This window comes from Mirounga leonina, unplaced genomic scaffold (genome assembly GCF_011800145.1).
Source record: "Mirounga leonina isolate KUSES-001 unplaced genomic scaffold, KU_Mleo_1.0 Mir_115, whole genome shotgun sequence".
In the NCBI taxonomy this organism is placed as follows: Eukaryota; Metazoa; Chordata; class Mammalia; order Carnivora; family Phocidae; genus Mirounga; species Mirounga leonina.
Genome location: NW_023270268.1, coordinates 91,649,906 through 91,673,090, shown reverse-complemented (window position 1 = coordinate 91,673,090; position 23,185 = coordinate 91,649,906). Strand labels below are relative to the sequence as shown.

Below are 23,185 nucleotides of genomic sequence, written 5' to 3'. Positions count from 1 at the left end.
GAGGACCTAGCAAAGTGCCTGGCACATCTTATATGCTATATTAGTAAGTGTTCTCCAAAGAAACAGAACCAGTATGTATACACATGGAGAGAAAGAGGTTTATTCTAAGGAACTGACTCACCTGACTGTGGAGTTTGGCAAGTTTAAATCTGCAAAGTAGGCCAGCAGGCTGGAGACCCAGGGAGGAGCAGATGCTGTAGCTCAAGTCTGTGGATGCAAAATGAATAACCCTTTTAGAATATCTAAAAAAGAAAAGGAAGAGAGTTTTATCTGAGCCCAAGTTAGGACAGCTGCCTGGGATACAGTCTTCACAAAGAAGAGAGGGAACATTTGGTGTAGGGTTATGTACATTTTTACATAAAAAGTTACAAATTATTAGACAAAGAACACTTCAGAAAGTTGCAGACCTTAAGTTTCTAATATATGCAGGGCTGTAGGACTTTAACCCTATGGGAAGGAGGGAAATCTCTTGCTTTTTCTTGTCTTTTGTGTTGAGAAGACACCTTTGTGGTGATTTTCTTTAATGAAGCAGATGTACAATGTGTGTTCTGGTCAGAAATAGAGCCCATGCTTTGAGGTCTTGCGGAATCAATTTGACTTGGTAAATGTTGAAGTATAGCTTCCCCGGGAGCCCAGGAGCAGGGTGTACAAACATGAAAAGTTGAAAACTTCCTTTACATCAAGCCTGGAGACAGTCTGCTGGTAGAATTCCTCCTTCCGTGGTGGTCAGTCTTCTTTCCTATTAAGGCCTTCAACTGAATTGGTCAGGCCTGCTAATATCATGGAAAATCATTGGCTTTCCTTAATATCCATTGATTTCAGTGTTCATCTCATCTAAAAAATACCTTCACAGAAACATCTAGAAAAATGTTTGGCCCAATATCTGGGTATTACTGCCTTGCCCAAGGTGATGTGCTCACCGAGTCTTCTGGATTGAATTGCTGATACAGCACAATGTGAGCAGCTGCTTTGGGCTCTTCCAATTTCTCTTGTACTAGCTTTTTTCTGTTTTCTTCTAAAAAGCCTCTACTTCATTTTTTCCCCCACTTTAAGTCATTTTAACAGATGTTTATTGAAGTCCTCTTCTGTGGTATGTTTTCCTTTGAATCTTTTTGTTATTTTGTGCCTGGCTGAGAGTTCAAGGGGCCCTGCCTTTTAACCATTTCCTGTTAGCTAGTGCATGAGCTTGCTTACTCTCGCTCTCTTTTTTAAGTTCTCATGCTTTAACTAGATGTGGTATTACGCATTCAGGACCATGAAGTGGCAAAGATTTAATACACTGTTTTTCAGTTATCTGTGCTTCTGTTTTCCTTCAAATGAACCAGCTCTGACCTACTTTGGTTGGAGAACAACTGAATGTCAGGGCCTATTTTCTTTGTATCAATATGAAAGGGAGTTTTTTTCCAGAGGCATTATCTTATCTGAGCATTTGGAATCAATTATGTATCACTATTATGTATCACAATTATGTATTACTATAGTATAGTATTAGAAACAGGATATAAAGTTGTATATACAAAATGATCCAATTTTTTTCAAAAAACATGTGCATAAAATAAAGACTATATACAGTATGAGTGACAAAATGTGAGTGGTTCTGTAAAATTTCTTTATACACATAATATATAAAAATTCTAATTGTGGAAGATTAAAAGTTTCTACTTACTCCTGGCAAACTCTCCCATTACCGTACTCTTGAGAGATAATCATAATCATTATTAACAACTTGATACATATCTCTTCAGTCATTTCACACACACACACACAGCTCTTTTTTTTCTACCTAAGACCGTATATATTCTTCATTCTAAAATTTGATTTTTTTTACCTAACAAAATTATCTCTCAGCTCTTTCTAGGTGAGCTTGATTATTTACCCATAGTCTACTGATTTAAATGTCTACCTCATGGTTTTGAACAGTTCCATAATTACGCCATGATTTAGGAGAAGGAAATGCATACTCCCATGTAAACAGATATTGAGGTTATTTTTAACTTTCTGCTATTAGAAACAATTCTGCAAAGAACATTCAGGAACATTTATCTTCATGAACATGTGTGGTTATTTTTTTAGGAGAAATTTTTGGAAGCTTTCCCAACATTTCTGCTGGAAATATGCTTTACTTTTATCATTTAAAAAATGTAAACATTTTATTAAAAAATATTTTAAAAATATCATGAGTCAGCAGCCTAAAATGAGGTTACATGGCTAGGTCCATTCCACGAGAGAGGGTCCTGGGTCAGGGCCTAGCATATACCTGGTACACAGTATGCGTTTAACGTCTGTAGGATATATGAAGATCACTCCTGGACATTGTTAACAACTCTTTATGAAAAGTACCATTATTTCCACCATACAGATGAAACATCTGAGAGATCAGGTCTGAGTCCCACAAGTTTGTTTCTCAATAAAAGCCTCTAAATGGCGGTGGTGCCTGGGTGGCTCAGTCGTTAAGCGTCTGCCTTCGGCTTGGGTCATGATCCCAGAGTCCTGGGATCGAGCCCCACATCGGGCTCCCTGCTCTGCGGGAAGCCTGCTTCTCCCTCTCCCACTCCCCCTGCTTGTGTTCTCTCTCTCCCTGTGTATCTCTCTCTGTCAAATAAATTAAAAAAAAAAAAAAGCCTCTAAATGGCAAATACTACTGGATTGGTGAGTAATGAAATACTTGCAGTACGTCTCCTTCAGTGAAACTGGGGGCGAAGAACTAAATCTTCAACACCTCTCTTTCCAGCATCTACACTAATGCTTAGCATTAGTAAAATGCCAGATAAATATTAGTTCTTCTTGGCAGAACAGCATTCACTCTTTCCTTTATGAACAAAAGCTTGGTTTTTGTGTAAGTATCTACCTCTAGGGGAAGATGTTATATCCTTGATCAACGGGGAACTCATAATCTAACTTGCCTGCCAGTGATTGGTTTAGTCTTGGATGGCTTTCTTAACAGTTTCTTCATCCTTGAAAGAAGAGACACAGCCTTTCCCATTAGACATTGTCTGTAATTGTAATTGGATTTTGTACCTCTCAGAGAAATCAGCCTGGAGATAAAGCTAACGCAGTGAGAACAGCAGGGCAGGAAAATGGAAGGAACTCGGTCCTGGATGATGACAAATAATTAACCCTGGGGATTTCTGCTTTCTAAGATATTTTTTTGTAAGCTGATCTAGATATGTCTAGACATTTTGTTATATTAGATGGTAAGTGTCTTTATTATTTAAGCCTGGTGAGTATGGGGAGTGGTGGGAGGGGGGAGGGTAATGGTTATTTGCAGGTATTTGGAGCTGACAAATTGTTCTTTCGGTTTGCATGACCATGTCCTTGATGTCCCAGAAATATTTTCTAATTCTTGACCAAGGAGAAAAAAATGTCAGTAGGTCAAACTTAAAAATAAAATAGCCAGTTATTTTAGCAGCAAAATGAGTTTATTCAAGAATAGCAGAGGAATTGCAATTTGGGACACATAAACTTCAATAAAACATAGTCAAGACCCAGAGAACAAATGAGAGGGGACTGCTTTTATGGAGGAAAGGAGAAAGTTGGGCAGGGTGGTTTTGAATGAAAGCTTACTGGAGGAGAGCCAGAGTTCAAGGTTGTGGCTACTTCTCAGTGGTTGAGATGTGGCCGTTTCTCATTGGCTGGGTTGTTGCTGGGCAAAGGGAAAATCTTCACTCCTCCTGCTGGGGTAGTGAAGTAAGCTTCTTTCTGTCTGGGTATATAAAATAAACTGCAGTGTGTGGTACGTGCACGAGAGCTTCCTTCTTCAGGGCTGCCTGACTCTGTTTTGAACGAAGCCTTCTTTTATTTTCACATTTCCCCCTTTTGTTCAAGATGTTTCCTTGAAAACATCACTGATCAGGACTCAGGTTTTCTGCATTTAGTGGTTTTGTCCCTTGGTGCCAGGAAGGACCTTTCCTGGTTGTCATGACTCATGTCAGAGGGAAAGTGCACAGGTTGGAAAACATTGAGGTCACATTTGAGTAACAAGGAAGGGTAGGAGGGAGAACTCTTAGGCATCTCCCACCTAAAGTTTATATCTTATCAGGGTAATAAATAACCATTGGATATCATCTTGAAGTATTGAGTTAGCATCACCCTATTGGGCATGTTGCTTCTATAAATGCTTGACAGGCAATAGGTACAAAGTTTAAAAATGATTATACAAAACAAAAAGTAATGTGACAAATCTAGTTTGTGTGATGGCTCTAACCCAGGAGCCCAGACCTGAAGGTAACCAGAGAAAGAGGCCAAAGGACCATGGATCATTACATGAAATTTAGTGTAGCCAATGTGTTTGTTCCCTAATTTTGTGCAGTTGGGGGTCTAATTCCCCAGAAGAATTTACCCATATGGGACAGGTGGTATTGCCTATTCAAACACCTCCTTGTTCAGCAAGTAAATAATCGAGGGCTATTCAATTATCCAAAACTACTTTAGGCAGCAAGTCAAGTGATTAGTTCTGGGCTGCTATTGCCTTGGCTGGGGTTGGCTAACTCTCCAGTATTAGGGAGAGATTCCTGATCATCTCTCCCTCAGCAAACCCAGAGTCCTGTATGCCTCCTAGAAGTTTCTGTTTAAGATGGCCATGGGGGCTTAGTGGAGTGGACCAGTGGTAGGCTTCTGATCTGTTATGTAGAGAAAACAGAACGGTAAATACAGGAAGAGCACATTGCCCTTTCATCCTCCAGCTGTCAAGATGGTGAGGTGCCCAAGTATAGCGGCCATTGCAAAACCTCCTCATGTAAAGTAGCCAAGTTGTGTACATAGGGCTCCCTCATAAGTATTAGCATTGATGGACCCTGTGTTGCTAATAGAGGCATTAGCCTCATTCAGCCAAGACTCAAACACTGTTATCATTACTTATTGAAAGACTACCCTAATACATGGATTTGATAGCAAGCCTACAAATAGTCTGATTTATGCTGACTGCTCTGCAGTATCTTTTATATGTATTTTTGATGCATCTCGTTCTCCCACCCCAGGATTGGGTTAAATTGAGGCAAGGAACGGGGGTATGTGGATTTTGTATTCTGACTTTATAAAAGGGACCTGTGGAACAATTTAGGAATACAGTGGCATCTGGGATTTCAGCAAAATTCCTTACAGGGTAAACGAAGGAGTCCCTGCTGTCAGGACAGACTGAGGTTTCTGATGACAAATCTGACAGTTGGAGAGGTTCCCCCCGGTTTTACAAGCGATTGCAGACAAGGGCATTGTCTCCCCATGGAAGAGAGGGTGAAGAAAGAGAGAGTGAACAAGGGAAGGAAGGTTTATAGGCCTGGTCCGGTCATCGTAGGAAAGTGGACTTCTTCAGCTGCCATCTGCTTCAACTCCTGGAAATTTTCAGGTCTCCAGTTGATGTGCAGGCCCAAGTTGGGGTTTGTTCAGTCTTTAGTGTGACACATGGATTATTCCCAGGGGTTACTCTCTGGGGTTTAGCAGCACTGGGGTTGGTTAACAGTACCTGATGGGGGTCCTTCCAATGAGATTGAAGAGAGTCTTTCTAGATCTGTCTTTTCCATGAGACAAAATCTCTGGGTTATAAGGAGTGATGCTTGAGGCCTTCATCCCCTGGGAGTGTACTGTGGAAGGACTCTTCTACTAGAGCATGGTTATTTTCAACAGAAGCAATTAGGCCTTTACAGTATTGAAATGTATCTCCTTTTATCAGCTGTAGATCAATGGAAACAGGAGCCATGAGCAGTGGGAACCCTGTGATTATCTCAAAGGGTGAGAGTTTGTGGGTTCCAGAAGGTGTGGATCTGAGACTTAGAAGGACTGATGGCATTGCCTTTGGCCAGGATATTTGAAGAGTCTCTACAAATTTTGCCAACTGAGTCTTTAACGATGCTGCTAGTGCATTTAATTAGACGTGAGGATCGAGGGTGGTAAGCACAAAGTGTCATAGAACTATCCAAATAGCACAGGCCCTTTGAAGCACTTGACCAATGAAGTGAGCTCCCCAGTCACTATGAAGTTCGAGGGGGGTTCCCCAGGTAGGCATAACACTAATAGGATTTTAGCCATAGAAGAGATAGTAGCCTGCCTACAGGGAAAAGCTTCAGTCCAGTGAGAAAACATACAAACCATGACTAAAACGTAATTTTATCCCTGAGGTGGGAAAAGCTGAATGAAATCCATTTACCAAACTTCAAATGCCCATTGGGGAATTTAAAGTGTCCAAGAGCGGTTGTATTTTGGACAGGCGGGGCAAGCAAAATAGGCACTTTTTGCAGTTCTTCGTTATTTCCCCACTAGTGTGGGTTCACAAGAGTTATAATCTTATCAGTGAACCAATGATTCAATGCATGTACAGTAGTCAGTAATGGGAATTTTAAGGCCTCCGGTAGGACTGGGTTTCTATTTGGGCCAAACCAAAGTGCTCTTTTTATTGAACAAACAGTTATTAGGTTTCCAGTTTTGTTTTCCTTTTTCTGGGGCCAATTTTGAACATCTCTAGTAAATTTTTCTAGATTATCATTGGGGGAACATCCCCATGGACCATGACAGAGGCTTGGTTGTTGGTTCTTCTGAGCACAGTGTTCTTGGTGGAAACATCAGTGAGGTGTTTGGAATGCCCAGAGACCTGAAAGTAGCCAAAGTGGCCAGTAGAAGTATGGCATCTAATAATATGGCATTTTGAAGGTGAGAACCATTTAAAATTTTATCTTTGTTGGAAATAAGGAAGCCTCGCTGTTTCCACAGCATTCCAAAGTCATGAGCTACTCCAAAGGTCTATCTCCTATCACTATAGATATTTGCAGTGTGGCCCTTGGCTAAATGCAGGCCTAAGGGAGAGCATACAATTTGGCCTGTTGGGCTGAGGTAGCCAAAGGCAATGGTGCCACCTCAAGAACTTCAAAAAGGAGTTGCAGTTGTATAGCTCACACAATATTTATCATTTTCACCTTTTAAATAAGAAACATCAATAAACCGTGAAAGGTCAGCACGATAAAGCAGTTTCCTGTAAGTCATTATGGAAGTCAGAAGGTGATTTGTTAGTATTAAGCAGTAGTGAGAGGTTTTTTCAGGGGAGGAAGGGAGAAGAATCGCAGGGTTAAGGTTATTACAGTGAGGAAGAATCTGAGAAGTGGTTAGCAAGATTTTGTAGGAGGTGAGGCGACTAGATGAAAGGTGTTGAGTATGGTGAGAATTTAGAAAGGCTTCTACCACATGGAGTGCAAGAATAATTGGGGCGGGGGGGATCTTATGATTATTTCTTCAGTGGCCTTGACTAAAAGGACTGTGGCAGGAATGGTCTGAGACAAGGGAGGGTACCCTTGTACAGTAGGGCCCTCGCTGGTGGCTATAATAAATATCCTTTGGGTAAGTGTGGTCCCCATGTTTTTGGGTGAGTACCATAAGAGCATTCCATTCTTTTTAACATACAAAAAGGAAAAAAGAGAAATTGATCATTGGGATATCCAAGGGCAGAGGGATTTATTAAGCTTTCCTTTAAGGCTTTAAAGGCTAAGTCATGTTGATCTTCCTAAATAATAAGGTCAAGTTTGTAGTTTTTTTAGTAAAACATCTAGGGGGATGGGCCATAAGAGAGAGATTTGGACAATTTCCACACTCAGCTAGCTAGCCCCCCAAAAACTTCATAGCTGGTACTTAGTTCTGAATTTTGGGAAATTCAAGATGTCATGAAGCCTATTCGGATCTAAATGTAGTCCTTGTGCCAAAATCAGGTGCCCTAGATACCAAACCTGAGCTTGAACAAAGCACAATTTTTCCTTAGAGACTTTATGTCCCTTTAAAGCTAAAAGTTTTAACAGATGGATGCTGTCCACCTGTGAAGAGGCTTGGGAAAGGGATCAGAGAAGGAAGTCATCTACATATTGTAATAGGGCAGAACCTCCAGGAAATTTTATATCATCTAGATCAGCCTTTAAAATTTGTGAGAAGTAAGAAGAGCCTTCAGTAAAACCCTGGGGCATTACTGTTCAGGTGCACTGTTGTTCTTCCCAAGTAAAGGCAGAGCCTTTGGCTAGCTTTATGCACTAGGATACTAAAGAAGGCAGTAGATAAACTAACCACAGTAAAAAAAAAAAAAAAAGTGCTTTCAGTGGGGATGGAGGCTAATAAAGTATGGGAACTGGTAAAACAAGGTGAAGGATGACAACAGTTTATGGCTCAGAGGTCCTGTACAAACCTCTATCTGCAGCCATTCAGTAGCATGAATGAGTCAGGAGTCCAAGTGATAGCAAGGTTCACAGGCACCATAAAGTAAAAGAAAACTAATGGCTAAGAACAACCCTAGTTATTATTTATATTCAAGCCAAAGAAACACTTTTTCCATGGATTCTTGTGGAAGGAGCACTATGTAATATGAACAATATCCTCAACAGACATTTTAAACTGAAACGGTTATGAGTTTGATAGGAATGCTTATTAAAAATGTCCCTCACCAGGGAACTTTTACTACATCCTCAGAGGTGGACAGTGATTTGATTTTTGCAAACAATTAAAAATCACTTTGGCTAAGGTTTAAGGTGGAGGTGGGGGCTTACTGGAAAAGAGCACAAGGGAACATTTTGGAGTAATGAAAATATTCTGTATCTTGACTATGGTTACTCAGGTATATATACTTATTAAAACTCATTGAACAGAACACCAAAGGAGTGCATTTGCATCTCAATTAAAAACAAAATTCTCAAGCCAGGTCTGGGTAATTACAGTCAGAAAGATAGGCATAGCAAATTACAATTTTGGACAAGTATAAAGAATACTTACATATGGTGATTCTCATTCTTTTCAAGGGTGACATAATTAATTTAGCCAAACAAAAATACTGTTAGTTTTTCTTTGCTTTTATTTACTATCAGGGTGCAAAAATTCTAAACTGCTACCAAACAAATTATGAGTTAAAATTAATCCTTACAACCACCGTTTAGAAGTAGGTGCTATTATTTTCCCATTTCTTCTGAAAGGCCCAGGCGTCTGCAAAAGGCTACAAGTGAGTCACCGTCACTCAGTCTGAGAGTCCGGTTCTCTGAGCCGCGACGTTCCGAAATGGCAGGCGCTGCCCGGCGCTGTGGCCAGCCCAGGTGGCCGGTGACGCAGATCCTCTCGGCCCTGCCCGTAAGCAGAAGGCCACGCCGCTGCCGGGAAGGCGCGCAGCTCTCACTCGTCCACGGTCCGTCGAACCTGGGCCCCCGAACGCGGCTGCGCGGCTCCGCCCTCTCCCCGTGCGCTCCGCTCGCGGCGGGGTGGCTCTGCGCCTCCACACGCCGGATGCAGCCAGACCTCTCCGCGCACCCTGAACTCCCGGCGCTCGGCCCCGCCCTCGCCTCGCGCGCGCTCTAGGACCGGCCAGCAGGTACTCCTCCTCGCCGTCCTCCCACACCCCCGCGGGCGCCCGGCTCCCGGCAGTGCCCGGGGTTCCGCCTGCCCTCCTTCCCCCGACTCTTGCTCGGCCCTGCCCTCGCGCGCGCCTCCGCCGGAGACCCGCGCATTCAGCCTCGCGTCCCCCCGCGCGCGCGCAAGCGCTCGCCTACCAGGCGGTGCACCCAGTCCCTGTGCAGGCGTGCTTCCCCACCACCACTACCAAAAAAAAAAAAAAAGAAAGGAGAGGACCGCCAGGAAGCCGCTGCCCAGACCTTAGTTTTGAAGTTTTGAATTTGTATGAATATATAGTTATAGTTCGGGGCCAAGAATGTAAACGGTAGAAGAGGAGTTTAAGGAATAATGGTGTTCTGAAAGCGGGAGGCTGAGAGCAGTACGTGTAAATGTTAAAAGAGAATTTCCGAGGAAAGAAATGGTCATCGTCCCCCACCTCTGCTTGCCCTTCACAAAAACACACTTTCGGGTAGAGCCAGAAGGAATGGCAGACTAGAAGCTGAGGACATTGGGAGAGGGGATACAGGGGGTTAAAAGTTGGTGCTTAAAAGCCAGCTAAGCTTGGACTGCGAAGGTCTCAGCGCACGGTGGGAGCCCCCACTCTCCTATTCATAGATGGGACAGTCAAGGTCCAGAGTGGGGGGCTTGTCCACAGTCATACACCTGACTCTTGGCAGAGCCAGGTCTAGTAGCCCGGAACTCCAGTTCCTAGGTATCGTTTGTAAATAATAAAATACGTAAACAACGTTTTACAGATAGCCTTTGTGAATCAAGAAACGCAGTAAGGTCAGTACCTCTGGTTTGGTATGCTCAGCTGGTCTTCATCATTTACTCTTCTCCAGGTGCTTGCCAGCCTGCACTCTCTGGCCCGCAGCAGCGGGTCGTTTAAAAGCGCCTGGCCCCTGCAGGTGAAGGAGGTGGGTAGAGGTGGGGCAGACGGTGGAGGGCTGAACATGAATGCTGCAGGCGGTAGGGCACAATGGAGAATTGGAAATGCACCTCCAGGGAAACCAGCACTTCACCAGGGACTAGATTTGTGGAGGGAATATTAGCTGAGATCCTAAGACTCTAGAAGGCAAATCATTTAGCAGGAAGACAAAATTAAAATGTTGATGTTGAAAGGAAGGTTGTGGGGAGAAAGTATTCTAGTTCAATAACAGAAAAATCTTTTCCCCTGGTTGTGTATGAATAAAAATGGTGCTTACTATGTGCTAAGCACTGTTGTAAGTGCTTTACAAAAATTAATTTATTTACTTCTCACAACAAACCAATGAGGTTGTTACTATTTTGTCACCATTTTAGAGATGTAGAGGCTGAGGCACAAAGAGGTTGCCCAAGGTAAGTAGATCTGTGCTGAGGAGGAGTGGCCTGGAGTCAGAAGATTTGGATCTCAAGTGCCTCCATCACTGGTTGTGTGAATTTACCCTCTCTAAGCCTCAGTTTTCTTATCTGTGAAATGCGTATTGTCATCCCTGCCTACTACTGAGACAGAATGTGCAGGTGCTTTGTAAATTGTGCATTGTGATGCCAATGGAAAGTACTACTATTTAATAAAGGAGGGGTATACTTCCAAGGCCAAATCCCAACTAAAAAGAGAAAATGATGAGCTTGGTTTGACTCGCAGAATTTAATGGGCTTGCTACTCACAGAGAGGCAAAGATGGAGTCATAGTTAAAATCGTTGGCTGTGGAGTCAGATGGACCTAAGCTGGAATCCCAGCCCTGCCACTTAGTAGCTCTGTGACCTAAGATAAGGCACATCATGTTTCTAATACTGTGTTCTCTTGGTGATCCTCAATGTACTCACCCCTAAAATGGGTCTAATACATTCCTTATAGAGCAGTTGTGAGGATTAAATGAGACGCACTTAATACAATGCCCTACAAGTAGTGAGTGCTCAGTAACATGTAGGTAGGGTCGTTATTTTTTCTGATTCTTCTTTTTCCTCATCCTCTGTATATCTTAATATTCCCGCAGAGACAGCCTCACCATGTGTGAGGGACTGATGGAGAGATATGTGGCTGCCATGGTGCTGAGTGCAGCTGGAGATGCCTTGGGGTACTTCAACGGGAAGTGGGAGTTTCTCCGGGATGGGGAAAAGATTCACCAGCAGCTGGCCCAGCATGGTGGGTTGGACGCCATCGATGTGGAGAGGTGGAGAGTCAGCGATGACACGGTGATGCACCTGGCCACGGCTGAAGCTCTTGTGGAAGCCGGCAAAGTCTTGGATTTGGCTCACCTCTATGCCCTACTTGCTAAGCATTACCAAGACTGCATGGAAGACATGGATGGCCGGGCACCAGGTGAGTGTGGCCAGTGGAGGTCACGGGCAGGTGGAGAATAAAACAGGCCCAAGGCACTTATTAAAAATGTTGACTGAGATTTAAATATCAAGAAGACAGTTGTTTTTTGTAGTTGTGATAAAAATAGAAACAACCTAAATGTTCTCTAATTTTTAAAATTATGGTAATGTGTTCACAGCCATTTAAAATTATGCAGATAAATATTGACTGATATGGAAAGATATTATATATTAAGTAAAAAAAGAGGCTTACAAAACATAGGGTACCCAAAGGCACGTTGTTGCTCTGAACCCATTGCTCCTTTTATGAGCCTGGTATTCCTCACTCTAGAACCTGCAGCCACTTTCTAGCATTCAGATCTCCATTGGTCAGGTTCTCATTGGGTTATCTAAGGGCTTGGGCTCTGAGTCTGATGGTTTTGATGGGGCCACTAGCTAGCTGGTTAAGTGATTTTGAGCAAGGTTCTTAAGCTCTGAGCCTTACCTTAGTCATTTAAGAAAAGACAATAATATGTTAAACCTATCTTTTGGAGTTATTATGATGTCTCAGTAATAACTGATAAAGATTCCAAGACACACTATATGAGTCTGATTCTTGTATCATCAATCTTCTCATGCTAGGGGTTATATACAAAGTAAGGAACAGGGGCGCCTGGGTGGCTCAGTTGGTTAAGCAACTGCCTTCAGCTCAGGTCATGATCCTGGAGTCCCAGGATCAAGTCCCACATCGGGCTCCCCGCTTAGCAGGGAGTTTGCTTCTCCCTCTGACCCTCCCTGCTCTCATGCTCTCTCTCTCTCTCTGCCATTCTCTCTCTCAAATAAATTAAAAAAAAAAAAAAAAGTGGGGCGCCTGGGTGGCTCAGTTGGTTAAGCGACTGCCTTCGGCTCAGGTCATGATCCTGGAGTCCCGGGATCGAGTCCCGCATCGGGCTCCCTGCTCAGCGGGGAGTCTGCTTCTCCCTCTGACCCTCCTCCCTCTCATGCTCTCTGTCTTTCGTTCTCTCTCTCTCAAATAAATAAATAAAATCTTTAAAAAAAAAAAAAATTTAAAAAAAAAGTAAGGAACAGTGTTGGCTTGGGGTTTGGAGTCTGGGGGCATTCATCATATTTTGGGGGATTTCCCTGTCCATCAAAGAAACTTTAGAGACCGAGCTTGGTTGTTTCCTCCTGCAGGGGCCTTTGCTTTGGTTACACTGACCCTCTGCTCTCCCCGACTCTTCCCAGGGGGTGCTTCAGTGCAGAATGCCTTGCTGCTGAAGCCAGATGAGGCTGATGGCTGGAGGATTCCCTTTAACAGCCACGAGGGTGGCTGCGGGGCTGCCATGCGTGCCATGTGCATCGGCCTCCGGTTCCCTCACTGCAGCCAGCTGGACACACTGATCCAGGTGAGCATCGAGAGCGGCAGGATGACCCACCACCACCCCACAGGCTACCTGGGAGCCCTTGTTTCTGCTCTTTTTACAGCCTTTGCTGTGAACGGCAAGCCTCCCAGGCAATGGGGAAAAGAACTGATGGAGGTGCTACCAGAAGCTAAAAAGTACATTATCCAATCAGGCTACTTTTTGGAGAAGAATCTTCAACACTGGTAAGTTGGTAGATGCATGCTCCTGCGGGAAAATGATTGAATCTGGGGGGTGCCTTTGTGGCTCAGTCGTTTCACTGTCTGCCTTCAGCTCAGGTCATTGTCTCAGGGTCCTGGGATCGAGCCCCACATTGGGCTCCTTGCTCAGCAGGGAGCCTGCTTCTCCCTCTGCCTTTGACCCCCCCCATACCCCCCCCTCATGTGCTCTATCTAATATAAATAAATAAAATCTTTAAAAAAAAATGATTGAATCTTACTGCACGTGCATGCATATGTATGCTTAGAATTCATAGATCAAAGCAACCATCCTGGTTTTCACCATCCATTTTTGTTATCTGCTGCATCCAGCACCGCCCTCTCCCCCCGCCACCTGCTAAGGGTTTCAAGTTCAGTGCCTGCAGTGGTTGCCACCAAGTAGCCAGTGAAGACCTCAATGAGTGGTACACCTGCAGCGCTTCTCTGTTGTGTAGGGATCCTGTTCTGTATCCCAGCCTTCTGTCGGTTTTGTGGCTGTCCTGTACTGCAAAGTTCATACTGCTGTGAACTTTCCTGCTTATTCCTGGAACTTGTTTCTTCAGTGTTGTCATGACACAGTGTTTTGAAATCCTTGGTTACAGTGCCCAAGAGATAGGTTTTTTTCACTAGTTAGTTCGTAAGTAGTAAAGCCACGGTTCCCCTTTTTAGTGAGTTCGCATCACATCACCTTTCTTAGAATAAAAAGGTCTAGAAGCTTTCTGCTGAAATCACCTGTGGTCATGATGTTCCAAAGTTCTGTCTTGAAAAAGCAATATAAGTGTATAAGGAGATGATGTGTTAATTAGCTTATCATAATCTTTTTACTATGTATTTGTATATTATATCATGTTGTATGCCTTAAATTTATACAAGTTTTAATAAAATAAAGTGGGTGCCTAGGTGGCTCAGTCGGTTAAGCGTCTGCCTTCATCTCAAGTCATGACCTCAGGGTCCTGGGATCAAGCCCCTCGACAGGGCTCCCTGCTCAGTGGGGAACCTGCTGCTCCCTCTCCCTCTGCCTGCCGCTCCCCGTGCCTGTGTGCGCGCGCACTCTCTCTCTGTCAAATAAATAAATAAAATTTTAAAAATAAATAAAGGGGCACCTGGGGGGCTCAGTCAGTTAAGCTTCCAACTGTTGATCTCAGTTCCAGTCTTGATCTCAGGGTTGTGAATTCAGGACCCGCACATTGGGCTCCACACTGGGCGTGGAGCCTACTTAAAAAAAGAAAGAGAGAGAAAGAGCAAGAAAGAGAAGAGGAGAGGAGAGGGAAAGGGAAAGGAAAAGGAAAAAAGTTAAATAAATTTCACCCTTGGCAGGTGCCATTTGACACTATTCTCAATTCAGGAAAAATAGACCTTCATTTCTCACCTTTAACTTCCTATGTATCTTCTTTATTTAGCAACAGGTATCAGTGCCTTGTTTATATTAATCTTTGGCAAAAATTTATTGAACAAATTCTGCTTAGAGCTCATTTTGAGTTTCTAATTACAATTTTGATATTAGCACAAGAAGTTGAAGTCATCTTGGAATTTTCCCTGTTCACACATCTATCTGGTACCTTTCCTTATGGCTCTCAAATTTGTTTTTTCAATTGACTGTAGAATTTTTCCTTCCTACAGGTCCTACTTCCAAGACCAATGGGAAAAATACCTAAAACTTAGAGGGATTTTGGATGGCAAGTCAGCCCCTATCTTCCCCAAGCCCTTTGATGTGAAGGAGAGGGATCAGTTCTATGCCTCGGTGAGCTACTCTGGCTGGGGTGGCAGCAGTGGGCACGACGCCCCCATGATTGCCTACGATGCCATCCTGGGTGCGGGAGACTCCTGGAAGGAGCTTGCCCACCGAGCCTTTTTCCACGGGGGAGACAGCGATTCTACAGCTGCTATTGCTGGCTGCTGGTGGGGAGTTATGTATGGTCTGAAAGGAGTGAGCCGCTCCAACTATGAGAAACTGGAATACAGAAACCGGCTGGAGAAGACAGCCAGGGCTTTGTATGCTCTGGGGTCAAAGGAAGACACTATAATCACCCTTTAGGGAGATGTGACATCATTTCTTATGGTTTTTTCCCTCTTGTGTGGTCCAGTTTCTTTTCACTTTTCCCCAAGTCAAGAGTTTTAACCTTGTACTCCAGGAATTTTGAGATGACAAGTCCCTTGAATGAAGCTCATCTTTCCAAATTCATCCTGTTCCCCCCCCAAATCTGTCCCTCTTTCTATCCTGAAGAATCTTTATCTCAGTTGACAGGGTCAGCATCTCCCCAAGGTAGAAGTCTCCAAGCCTCATATTTGAGTCTTCATGTTCATTGTCTAAACTTTGAATAAGTTTTTTCTGTTTGTTTTAGGTTGAGTTCCTCAAAATTGGACTCTGAGACAAGGATTTAAGTACAAGTCATTTACTGGGGAGGGGATTCCAGGAAGCGATAGGAGAATGGGGAAGTGAGACAGGGAGGGGAGGGAGGCCAGTAGAAGGTATGTAACTGAGCACGTTACCACTGTGGGCAGTTGGGACTTAGTCCATCTGGGTTCTCTGTGTAAGCCACTGCTCAAAGGTGTCCCACCTGAGGCACAAGCAAACCTGAGGTGTTTATCCGCCCCTTTCCATCTGACAGTGGTTGAGGACCTATCCTCGGGATGCTAACTCCCTGGTACTCCTTGGCTTGCCTCTTGTGCCAGCCAAACCCAGATGTCTTCAGGCAGAAGACTCAGAGATGGTTGCAGTGGCAGGCTGTACAATGCATGGGAACAGTGAGGGTGATATGTGGGGTCCCAACAGCATCTGCCAGGTGGTTCTGCCTCCTCAGTATCCTTCACATCTACTATCTCTTTTACCTTTTTGCACCAACCATCTTTCAGCTGGATTTCTGCAGTCCAAGCTACTCAGGTCTGGGGAGGTGCTACTCCTAGCTGTACCCTGTGCATCACTGGCCGTGACACTTCACGTATTGCCAGTTTTGTTGTTGTCCATCTGCTTGTCTTTATTCTCCTCCACACACAACCTAGCATGGTACCTGGGAACACGGGAGTTACTGAGTCCGAATATATGAAATGAATGTTGTTCATTAACCTGCCTGGTGCCTTAATCCAGTCTTCCTTTCCTCCTTGCCCTCCAGAGTTCTCTTTACAAATAACAAATCAGTCATGCCGAACTTCTGCTCATGTTCCAGTGAATGCACACCCCCTTTCTTCATTTCTTGTTGCCCTTCCCTCTCCTTTTTCACCTGGTAGGTTTTTTCCTTTTTTTAATTTAATTTTATTATCTTATGTTAGTCACCATACATTACATCATTAGTTTTTGATGTAGTGTTCTATGATTCATTGTTTGCATATAACACCCAGTGCTCCATTCATCCCCTGGTAGGTTCTTAATCATCCTTCAAGTCCCAGCTCAGGTAGAACCTTCTAGGTGAAACCTGCTCTGATTGTTCGGATACTTGGCCATTTTCTCCTCATATGCCCACAGCCTTCTGTCTCCAGCCCTGTCATCACACTGATCCTGTTGTGTGGTCATTGGGTGTCTTCTGAGGACAACCTCAGGTTCCTTGTGAGGAATTGTCTTGTTCTCTTTGTGGCCTCCCTGCCTGGCCCATGAGAGACGTTCAATAAATATTTACTTGGGAAGTTCGTCATGTTGTGTGGATGTGAATGCTTTCAACATGCAGTTCCACATCTGTTTCAGACACCTGCTGCTTCACGGTTGCCCGGAGCAGCCTGTGATGCACTGGGAGAGATGGAGAGTCTGATGCTTTAACCATGCACCTGTGCCGACTTGCATGCGACAAAGCTCTCAGCTCCATATTTGCAGCAGGACTCCAGCAAAGGCATGGGACTTATAAGTCTTCTACACATAAAGGGAGAAGGGAATTCCAAAGTTCATTTTCTGCCTCAAAAAACTCTCCTATGTATTTAAATATTTCAGAAAACAAACATGTTTTAAATATTACGAGTACAGGGGCGCCTGGGTGGCTCAGTTGTTTAAGCGTCTGCCTTCGGCTCAGGTCATGATCCCAGGGTCCTGGGATCGAGTCCCGCATCGGGCTCCCTGCTCACCGGGGAGCCTGCTTCTTCCCTCTGCCTCTCTCTCTGTGTCTCTCATGAATAAATAAATAAAATCTTAAAAAAAAAAAAAATATTACGAGTACAAAAACAGATTCTTCAGTAAGACAACCAACTGGAGTTGCAGAATTTCAAGGATGCTGGGCTACAAGTCACAGAACAATGTAATAACTTCTTAAATTCCTGTGTCTTAAAAGACTCCTTTGTATAAATATTCTGAGGACAGTTTAGAATCATAGAAAACACATAGTGTATACATTTTTATGCAAGATTCCTGAGCAGAAGATTAATAAGTTGGAGACCCTCTTGACTGCTTTCGATTTCCCACTTGATAAGATCTCACTTTATAGCACAGAACAGTGAGTGCTTTTCTGGAGATGTAAGAAAAGAGGAAACATTTCTCCTTGTCTTTCTGAGGTTTCTTTTCCCAGTAGTTAGGAGCCTCCACTTTCAAGGTGGAACACTAGAATTCTCTTAGCACTAACCAAAGAGCAGACCTGGGATGCTTATATCAATCTTACAGTATAGGAAAGAGCAGGAGAGAATTTTAACAAGTGGAATCTGAGGCATGACCTGTTTTACCTCTGTACCTGGTTTGGTCAATCGTCTGAATTTAGTGAGAAACAAACATGAAATGATTTTATTTTTCCTCCATTACTGCCTTCAGAGTACCCTGTTGAAGCTGCTTCTCCTATCCCTTAGCAGATCACGTAATTTTTGGTCTTTTGGTGGGGGGTGGGGAGCGTATAAAACCCAATCCAGTTGATCCCAGTCCAGTGTTTTTTTTTAATTTCAGTTTTATTGAGGCGTAATTGACACATATAAGGTATTTAAAGTACATCGTGGTGATTTGATGTACATACACATTGTGACTAGACTCCCCCCATCTAGTTAACACATCTATCACTGCACATATTTATCTTTTTGGGGGGGGGTTTGGTGAGAACATTTTAAGTTCTACTCTCAGGAAATTTCAGTTCTACAATAGAGTGTTATCAACTGTTGCCACCATGTTTTACCTCAGATCCTTGGGCCTTATTCATCTTCCAGCTGAAAGTTTGTACCCTTTTACCAACCTCTCCCTATTTTCCCACCTCCCAGCCCCTGGCAACCACTTTCCTCCTCTGTTTCTATGAGTTTGACTTTTTTTTTTTTTTTTTTTTTTTTAAGATTCCACATATAAGGGCGCCTGGGTGGCTCAGTCGGTTGGGCGGCTGCCTTCGGCTCAGGTCATGATCCTGGAGTCCCAGGATCGAGTCCCGCATCGGGCTCCCTGCTCAGCGGGGAGTCTGCTTCTCCCTCTGACCCTCCCCACTCTCATGTGCTCTCTGACTCTCAGAGAAGAGAGGGAGAGAGCACAAGCAGGGAGAGTGGGAAAGGGAGAAACAGACTTCCCACTGAGCAAGGAGCCTGACGCGGGGCTCAATCCCAGGACACTGGTATCATGACCTGAGCTGAAGGCAGACGCTTAACTGACTGAGCCATGCACGTGTCCTTATATGCATGTTAAAGTAAATTAAGTAACGATCTGATGCACATATGAATTTATCATGCTTATCACGTTAATACATGTTTACTAAAACAGAATAGATCATGTGTAACATTACAGGATTAATGAAATATTTTCGACCTGCTATATGATGGTGCTTCATTTGCTTTCTTTGTTATCTAAGATTGCTAGATCTTAGATTGCTAAGATTGCTAGATGTTGTCTAGAAGTCTTGGCAATATTTTTTTTAAGATCTGAAAAACTAGCATTGGGTTCAGCCACCCTTCTTCAAGCTTCTTCAGCCACCATATTCTCCATTTACTCCTCTCTCTACTTCTCCAGGGTAAAAGTGTATCTTTTTTGAGATAGCCACAGAACTACAGCGAGTGTCGGGGAAGGAATGGAGACTCTGATGATTTCACAACCAACCAGCCTACTGAATCAGCTCCTCAAGGAATGGCTGCTGGGATCTGGTTAGGAATCCAGGGATCATCCAGATAGGGCATAGTGGGGAGCCCTGCCATCATTTTTCACCCTTAGGGTTTGGGGATTGGGAGAAGTGACACCTGGGGAGTAGGGTAGACTCTTCCCATTTAGAGAAGGAAAAAGAAGAGGAAGAAAGTGCTGCCCATCACGACCCGTTAACAGATGAAGTAATTGGGCTCCGAGAAGCCGCCATCTGTCCAAGGTCACACATCTAGGTGAGAAGGAGCTGTAGTTTAAACCCAGGCCATGTGTCTTTAGTCCTATCACACTACAACTGTTAGCTGTAGTTAGAAAGTTTTCCTTAGACAAGGCCAAAATGAAATCCAAGAGTTCCATGGTGATGGCAGAAGCCTGTGTCCTCTGTTCACCTCTCCACAACTATGAGGTGAAGTCAGGGCTTCAAATGTGGATTTGGGTGCAGCCATAGGGAGGGGCAGAACGGAGGCCAGGTCAGACTGTGAAATGGACAGAATCTTCACTCTCCTCTCAGCAGCCCTCCCCTCCTCAGAGAGCCTCCTCTTCCTCTGACACAAAGGCACCCCACCCAATCCCTGGGCCACGACTGGGACTTCTCTCTCCATACTGTGCTTGGTTACACCTGCCCCTCTTAAGGGTCCTACTTAACCTTTTGTTTTTCCATATCATCATCTGTACAGGCAGGGCGGTCTCAGGCAAGCGTCCACTCTCAGAGTCTCTGGGCTTGGCGCCCATGGATTTTCAACTCTAACATCCAAAGAACATGAGTCAAAAATGAGGTTGTCTGAAGATTGGGACAGAGTCCAATAAAGAACGTTATGGTTTCTCCTGAGCTACAGAGCTGTGGATAGAGGTTTGTGCTTTGAATAGAGGGCCATGCTTCAAACCATGCTGTCGCCTCATTTTGGATGGTATATGGACAACCATCTCCCATTGCTAATGCCACCAAGCGGAGGTGACACAGTCTGCTTGTCAGACCACTTCAGGGGCTAGTCTTATGTCTTCTCTTTGATATAAACTGCCCTACTAAAGTACATTTATGAAAGCTTATTTAAATGAAAACTTGAAAGACATGTAAGCACAGGTGGTAAGTGGACATGGCAAGAATAGGGAAGGTGGCAGTGAATGAATGAAACTGGGAAACATGACTTTAAGCAAACAAATGAATCTCCAGCAGGATGATGTCTACTGGAGCCTGCTCTAGTGAAGGTGACATTTTGAGTTGAGATGTGCTTTCTGGTGTCCCTTATTTCACACCAGTCCTGAATCCAGGAAACTGGGAGGAAGGCACTCTCTGAAGGCATGCATGTTTTCCTTCTTGCAGGAATGGGGTAATTAGACCTAAGGAAAGGCACATTCTGTGCAATTTTGCAAAAAGACCTGCCACTGACACCCGGCACTGCTCCTGGGCATGATGGTTACCCCTCTGAGCCTCAGGTTATTGAGGGCTAGTGTACTTTGGAGCCAACAATGCCTACCTTGAAGGCTGTGGTGAGGATGAGACTAGGTGTGAGATAGTAGAAAATATATATAGTGGTCTCTGTCCTTGGTTCTTGTCCCAGAGCTCCCTGTAATTTCCTACATTATAAGAGCGCTAGGAGCATCTTTAGTTCTAATATTTGGTCTTTGGCCTCAGTTCCCGACACAGGGCTCCTGAAACCCTTGTAAATTCTTGGGTGATAAGAGTGTCTTGTGTTCTAATGAGGTCACTCTGGGTGGGTTCCTGGATGACTCCTGGATGAGGGCTGGTCACCAAGAAGGCCAAGCCGTGATTGGATGCTTGGATTTTTCAGCCCTGCCCCCCATTCTCTTGAAGGGAGAGGGGCTAAAAAATGGAGTTAATGATTGATCATGCCTACATGATGAAACTTCCATAAAATCTCAAAAGAACAGGCTTAGAGAGCTTCTGAGTTGGTGAACCCATGGAGTCACACTTTAAAAATTAATGTGACCTCATTTTGTAGTCCTAAGCTGGTGAGGCCTAGAATTATTTCCTAGAATTGGTTCATACTGGTTATTACACTAGTTTATATGCCCACGCCCCCACCCCCACAGTGAATGCAGTGATTCCACAGACACACATGGACACACACACAGAAATAAATAAAGGCATATTCACTTATGGAGCTGTTAGCTAGGGATCCTGACAGAGGGCAAGGGAGCAGGGAATCTGAGCTGGGAATAGGCAGACAGGGAGAGCTGTAGGGGGATTCAGTGGGCATGATGGTTACCCCTCAGGGTGGTAGCCTAGAAGTCTCCCTCTCTTCCCCCCCAGCCTCTCCCTTCACTTCCTCTTCTCTCTCTCTCTTTTTTAAGGGTTTTATTTATTTGAGAGAGAGATGGAGAGTACAGAGGGAAAGGGAGAGGGAGAAGCAGATACCCACTGAGCAGGGAGCCTGATGTGGGACTTGATCCCAGGACCCCAAGATCATGACCTGAGCCAAAGGCAGATGCTTAACCATCTGAGCCACCCAGGCACCCTCTCTCTTTCTTTTTTTTTCCAAACAAATATTTTGTGTGCACTTATTGTATGCCAGACACTGTTCCAAGCACTGAGCACACAGCAGGGAACTCTGAGCACTGGATACTGAACACCCATCCTTGGTCTCTTGCTTGCCTCCTCGTGTTTTCAGATCCTTGGCAAATAAAGCCATCTGACTGCACATGACAATGGGGGCCTAAGTGTTATCTCAGATCCGGCCCCTTGCCACTGTCCTCTCCAGACGAGCACACTCTATCAGACGTACCATGCCTTCCCTTGGCAAATATTGAGCACCAGCTGTGTGGCAGGCACTGCACTAGGCTCTAGGGATACCTCATTGAGCAAAAGAGACCCAAATTTTGTCCTGAGGCTGACATTCTCCTTGGAGGAGACAGACCATATACACTGAATATAACTGGTGCTCTTCAGTGTCTCCTGACCTCACTTTCTAAAATCTACCACCTCGCTTTCCAGGAGGCCCCCCGTTCCTTGGCCCTTTGCAGCTGGGCTCCCCACGTGCTGGGCTCTTTGAGCTTCAGTCTCCTCCCTGGTAAAATGGAGATGACTGTAGTAAAATTAACAGAAAACTAGTGGTTCTAGCATGTGTACAAACATCTAAGGAACATGCCGGAACTGCAGAATCCTGGGCCCAACCCCAGAGATTCTCATTCGGTGCTTCTGGGCTCAGGTCCCCTGGATGATGCTAAGGCAGGAGGTCCTGCATGGGAGCACTCCAGCCCCACCTGGAGAGCACTGTTCCAGATGATGAAGGGCAAAGGGAAGGTGCTCTCTAAATGTCAGCTGTGTTAATAATGCCCACAAGGAATACCATGCTGGGATAATTGGAGTAACTGGTGTGACGTGCCCGCTCTGAAGGTGGTGTAAGTGGCTGTGAAAATGCAGCCTTCGGTCTGCTGCCACGGGGAACCTAATCGATGATGGTCCCAGTTGTCACCTTTCTGGATCTCCCCTCGTCTTTGTGCAGAGACTGACCCCAGCTAGTGACAGAGCAGGATGGAGAGCTAATCCCCAGGTTCATGCATAGAAGACACAGGACTGCATTAACGAGAAACTTCAGCTTGAGGATTCCCCATTTCCCTTGCCAGAACATTCCAGGAACCGTGAGGAAGTCCAAGACTTTTCAATGTCTTCCTCTTTCCTGCCCGCTCTCCTTCACAGGTGTCTGACCTGCATCTCTGTCTAAGGGCTGTCTCTAACTTCTTTAGCACCCCTCATTCTTTGCAGATGTTATCACCAGTAAATCTCTTTCACATCTAGTCCCATCTTGGCATCTCTTCCCTGAGGACCTGGACTACCACCCCTGGCGTGGTCTGTGACAGCAGAACAGCCTTTGGTCGTGCCCTGTTTATTGCCCCTCGCCTTCCTGGTGGCAGCTGCGCTTGAGCAGTGGGATCACGTGCACGAGGGAAAGCCAGGGCTGGCCCTTCCCAAACCATTTATCCTC

The 23,185-nt window shown here is 44.6% G+C and overlaps 2 protein-coding genes across 8 annotated transcripts in view; one reads left to right on the top strand and one right to left on the bottom strand.

Annotated features, from left to right (window-relative positions):
• CD80 (CD80 molecule) overlaps positions 1 to 9,125 on the bottom strand; it is a 36,864-nt gene extending 27,739 nt beyond the window's left edge. For 4 of the 6 annotated variants that reach the window (XM_035000098.1, XM_035000099.1, XM_035000100.1 and 1 more), the window contains exons 1-2: positions 8,731 to 9,125; positions 122 to 207 (exon numbers count right to left, since the gene is read on the bottom strand). The gene's annotated coding sequence lies outside the window, so the exon portion shown is untranslated. The remainder of the gene's footprint in view (positions 1 to 121; positions 208 to 8,730) is intronic. The other 2 variants (XM_035000103.1, XM_035000104.1) reach the window with 2 other exon arrangements.
• A 72-nt stretch (positions 9,126 to 9,197) lies between these two features.
• Positions 9,198 to 21,519, top strand: ADPRH (ADP-ribosylarginine hydrolase). 2 transcript variants are annotated; one of them, XM_035000097.1, is made up of 5 exons: positions 9,198 to 9,316; positions 11,313 to 11,638; positions 12,862 to 13,222; positions 14,855 to 14,975; positions 19,919 to 21,519. In XM_035000097.1, the coding sequence occupies exons 2-5, from the start codon at positions 11,326 to 11,328 to the stop codon at positions 20,003 to 20,005; spliced, it is 882 nt and encodes a 293-aa protein (XP_034855988.1). In that variant the 5' UTR covers positions 9,198 to 9,316; positions 11,313 to 11,325; the 3' UTR covers positions 20,006 to 21,519. The 2 variants fall into 2 exon arrangements, with proteins under 2 accessions (XP_034855988.1, XP_034855987.1); XM_035000096.1 differs by lacking the exon at positions 19,919 to 21,519 and having other exon boundaries at positions 9,200 to 9,316; positions 14,855 to 16,858.
• Positions 21,520 to 23,185: the final 1,666 nt, after the last annotated feature.

Excerpts from the sequence above, each read along its gene's own strand:
- ADPRH (XM_035000096.1), top strand. The coding sequence starts at position 11,326 with ATGTGTGAGGGACTGATGGAGAGATATGTGGCTGCCATGGTGCTGAGT. Across the intron at positions 11,639-12,861 it reads CATGGATGGCCGGGCACCAG|GGGGTGCTTCAGTGCAGAAT; the intron begins GTGAGTGTGGCC and ends GACTCTTCCCAG. Across the intron at positions 13,223-14,854 it reads GAGAAGAATCTTCAACACTG|GTCCTACTTCCAAGACCAAT; the intron begins GTAAGTTGGTAG and ends TCCTTCCTACAG.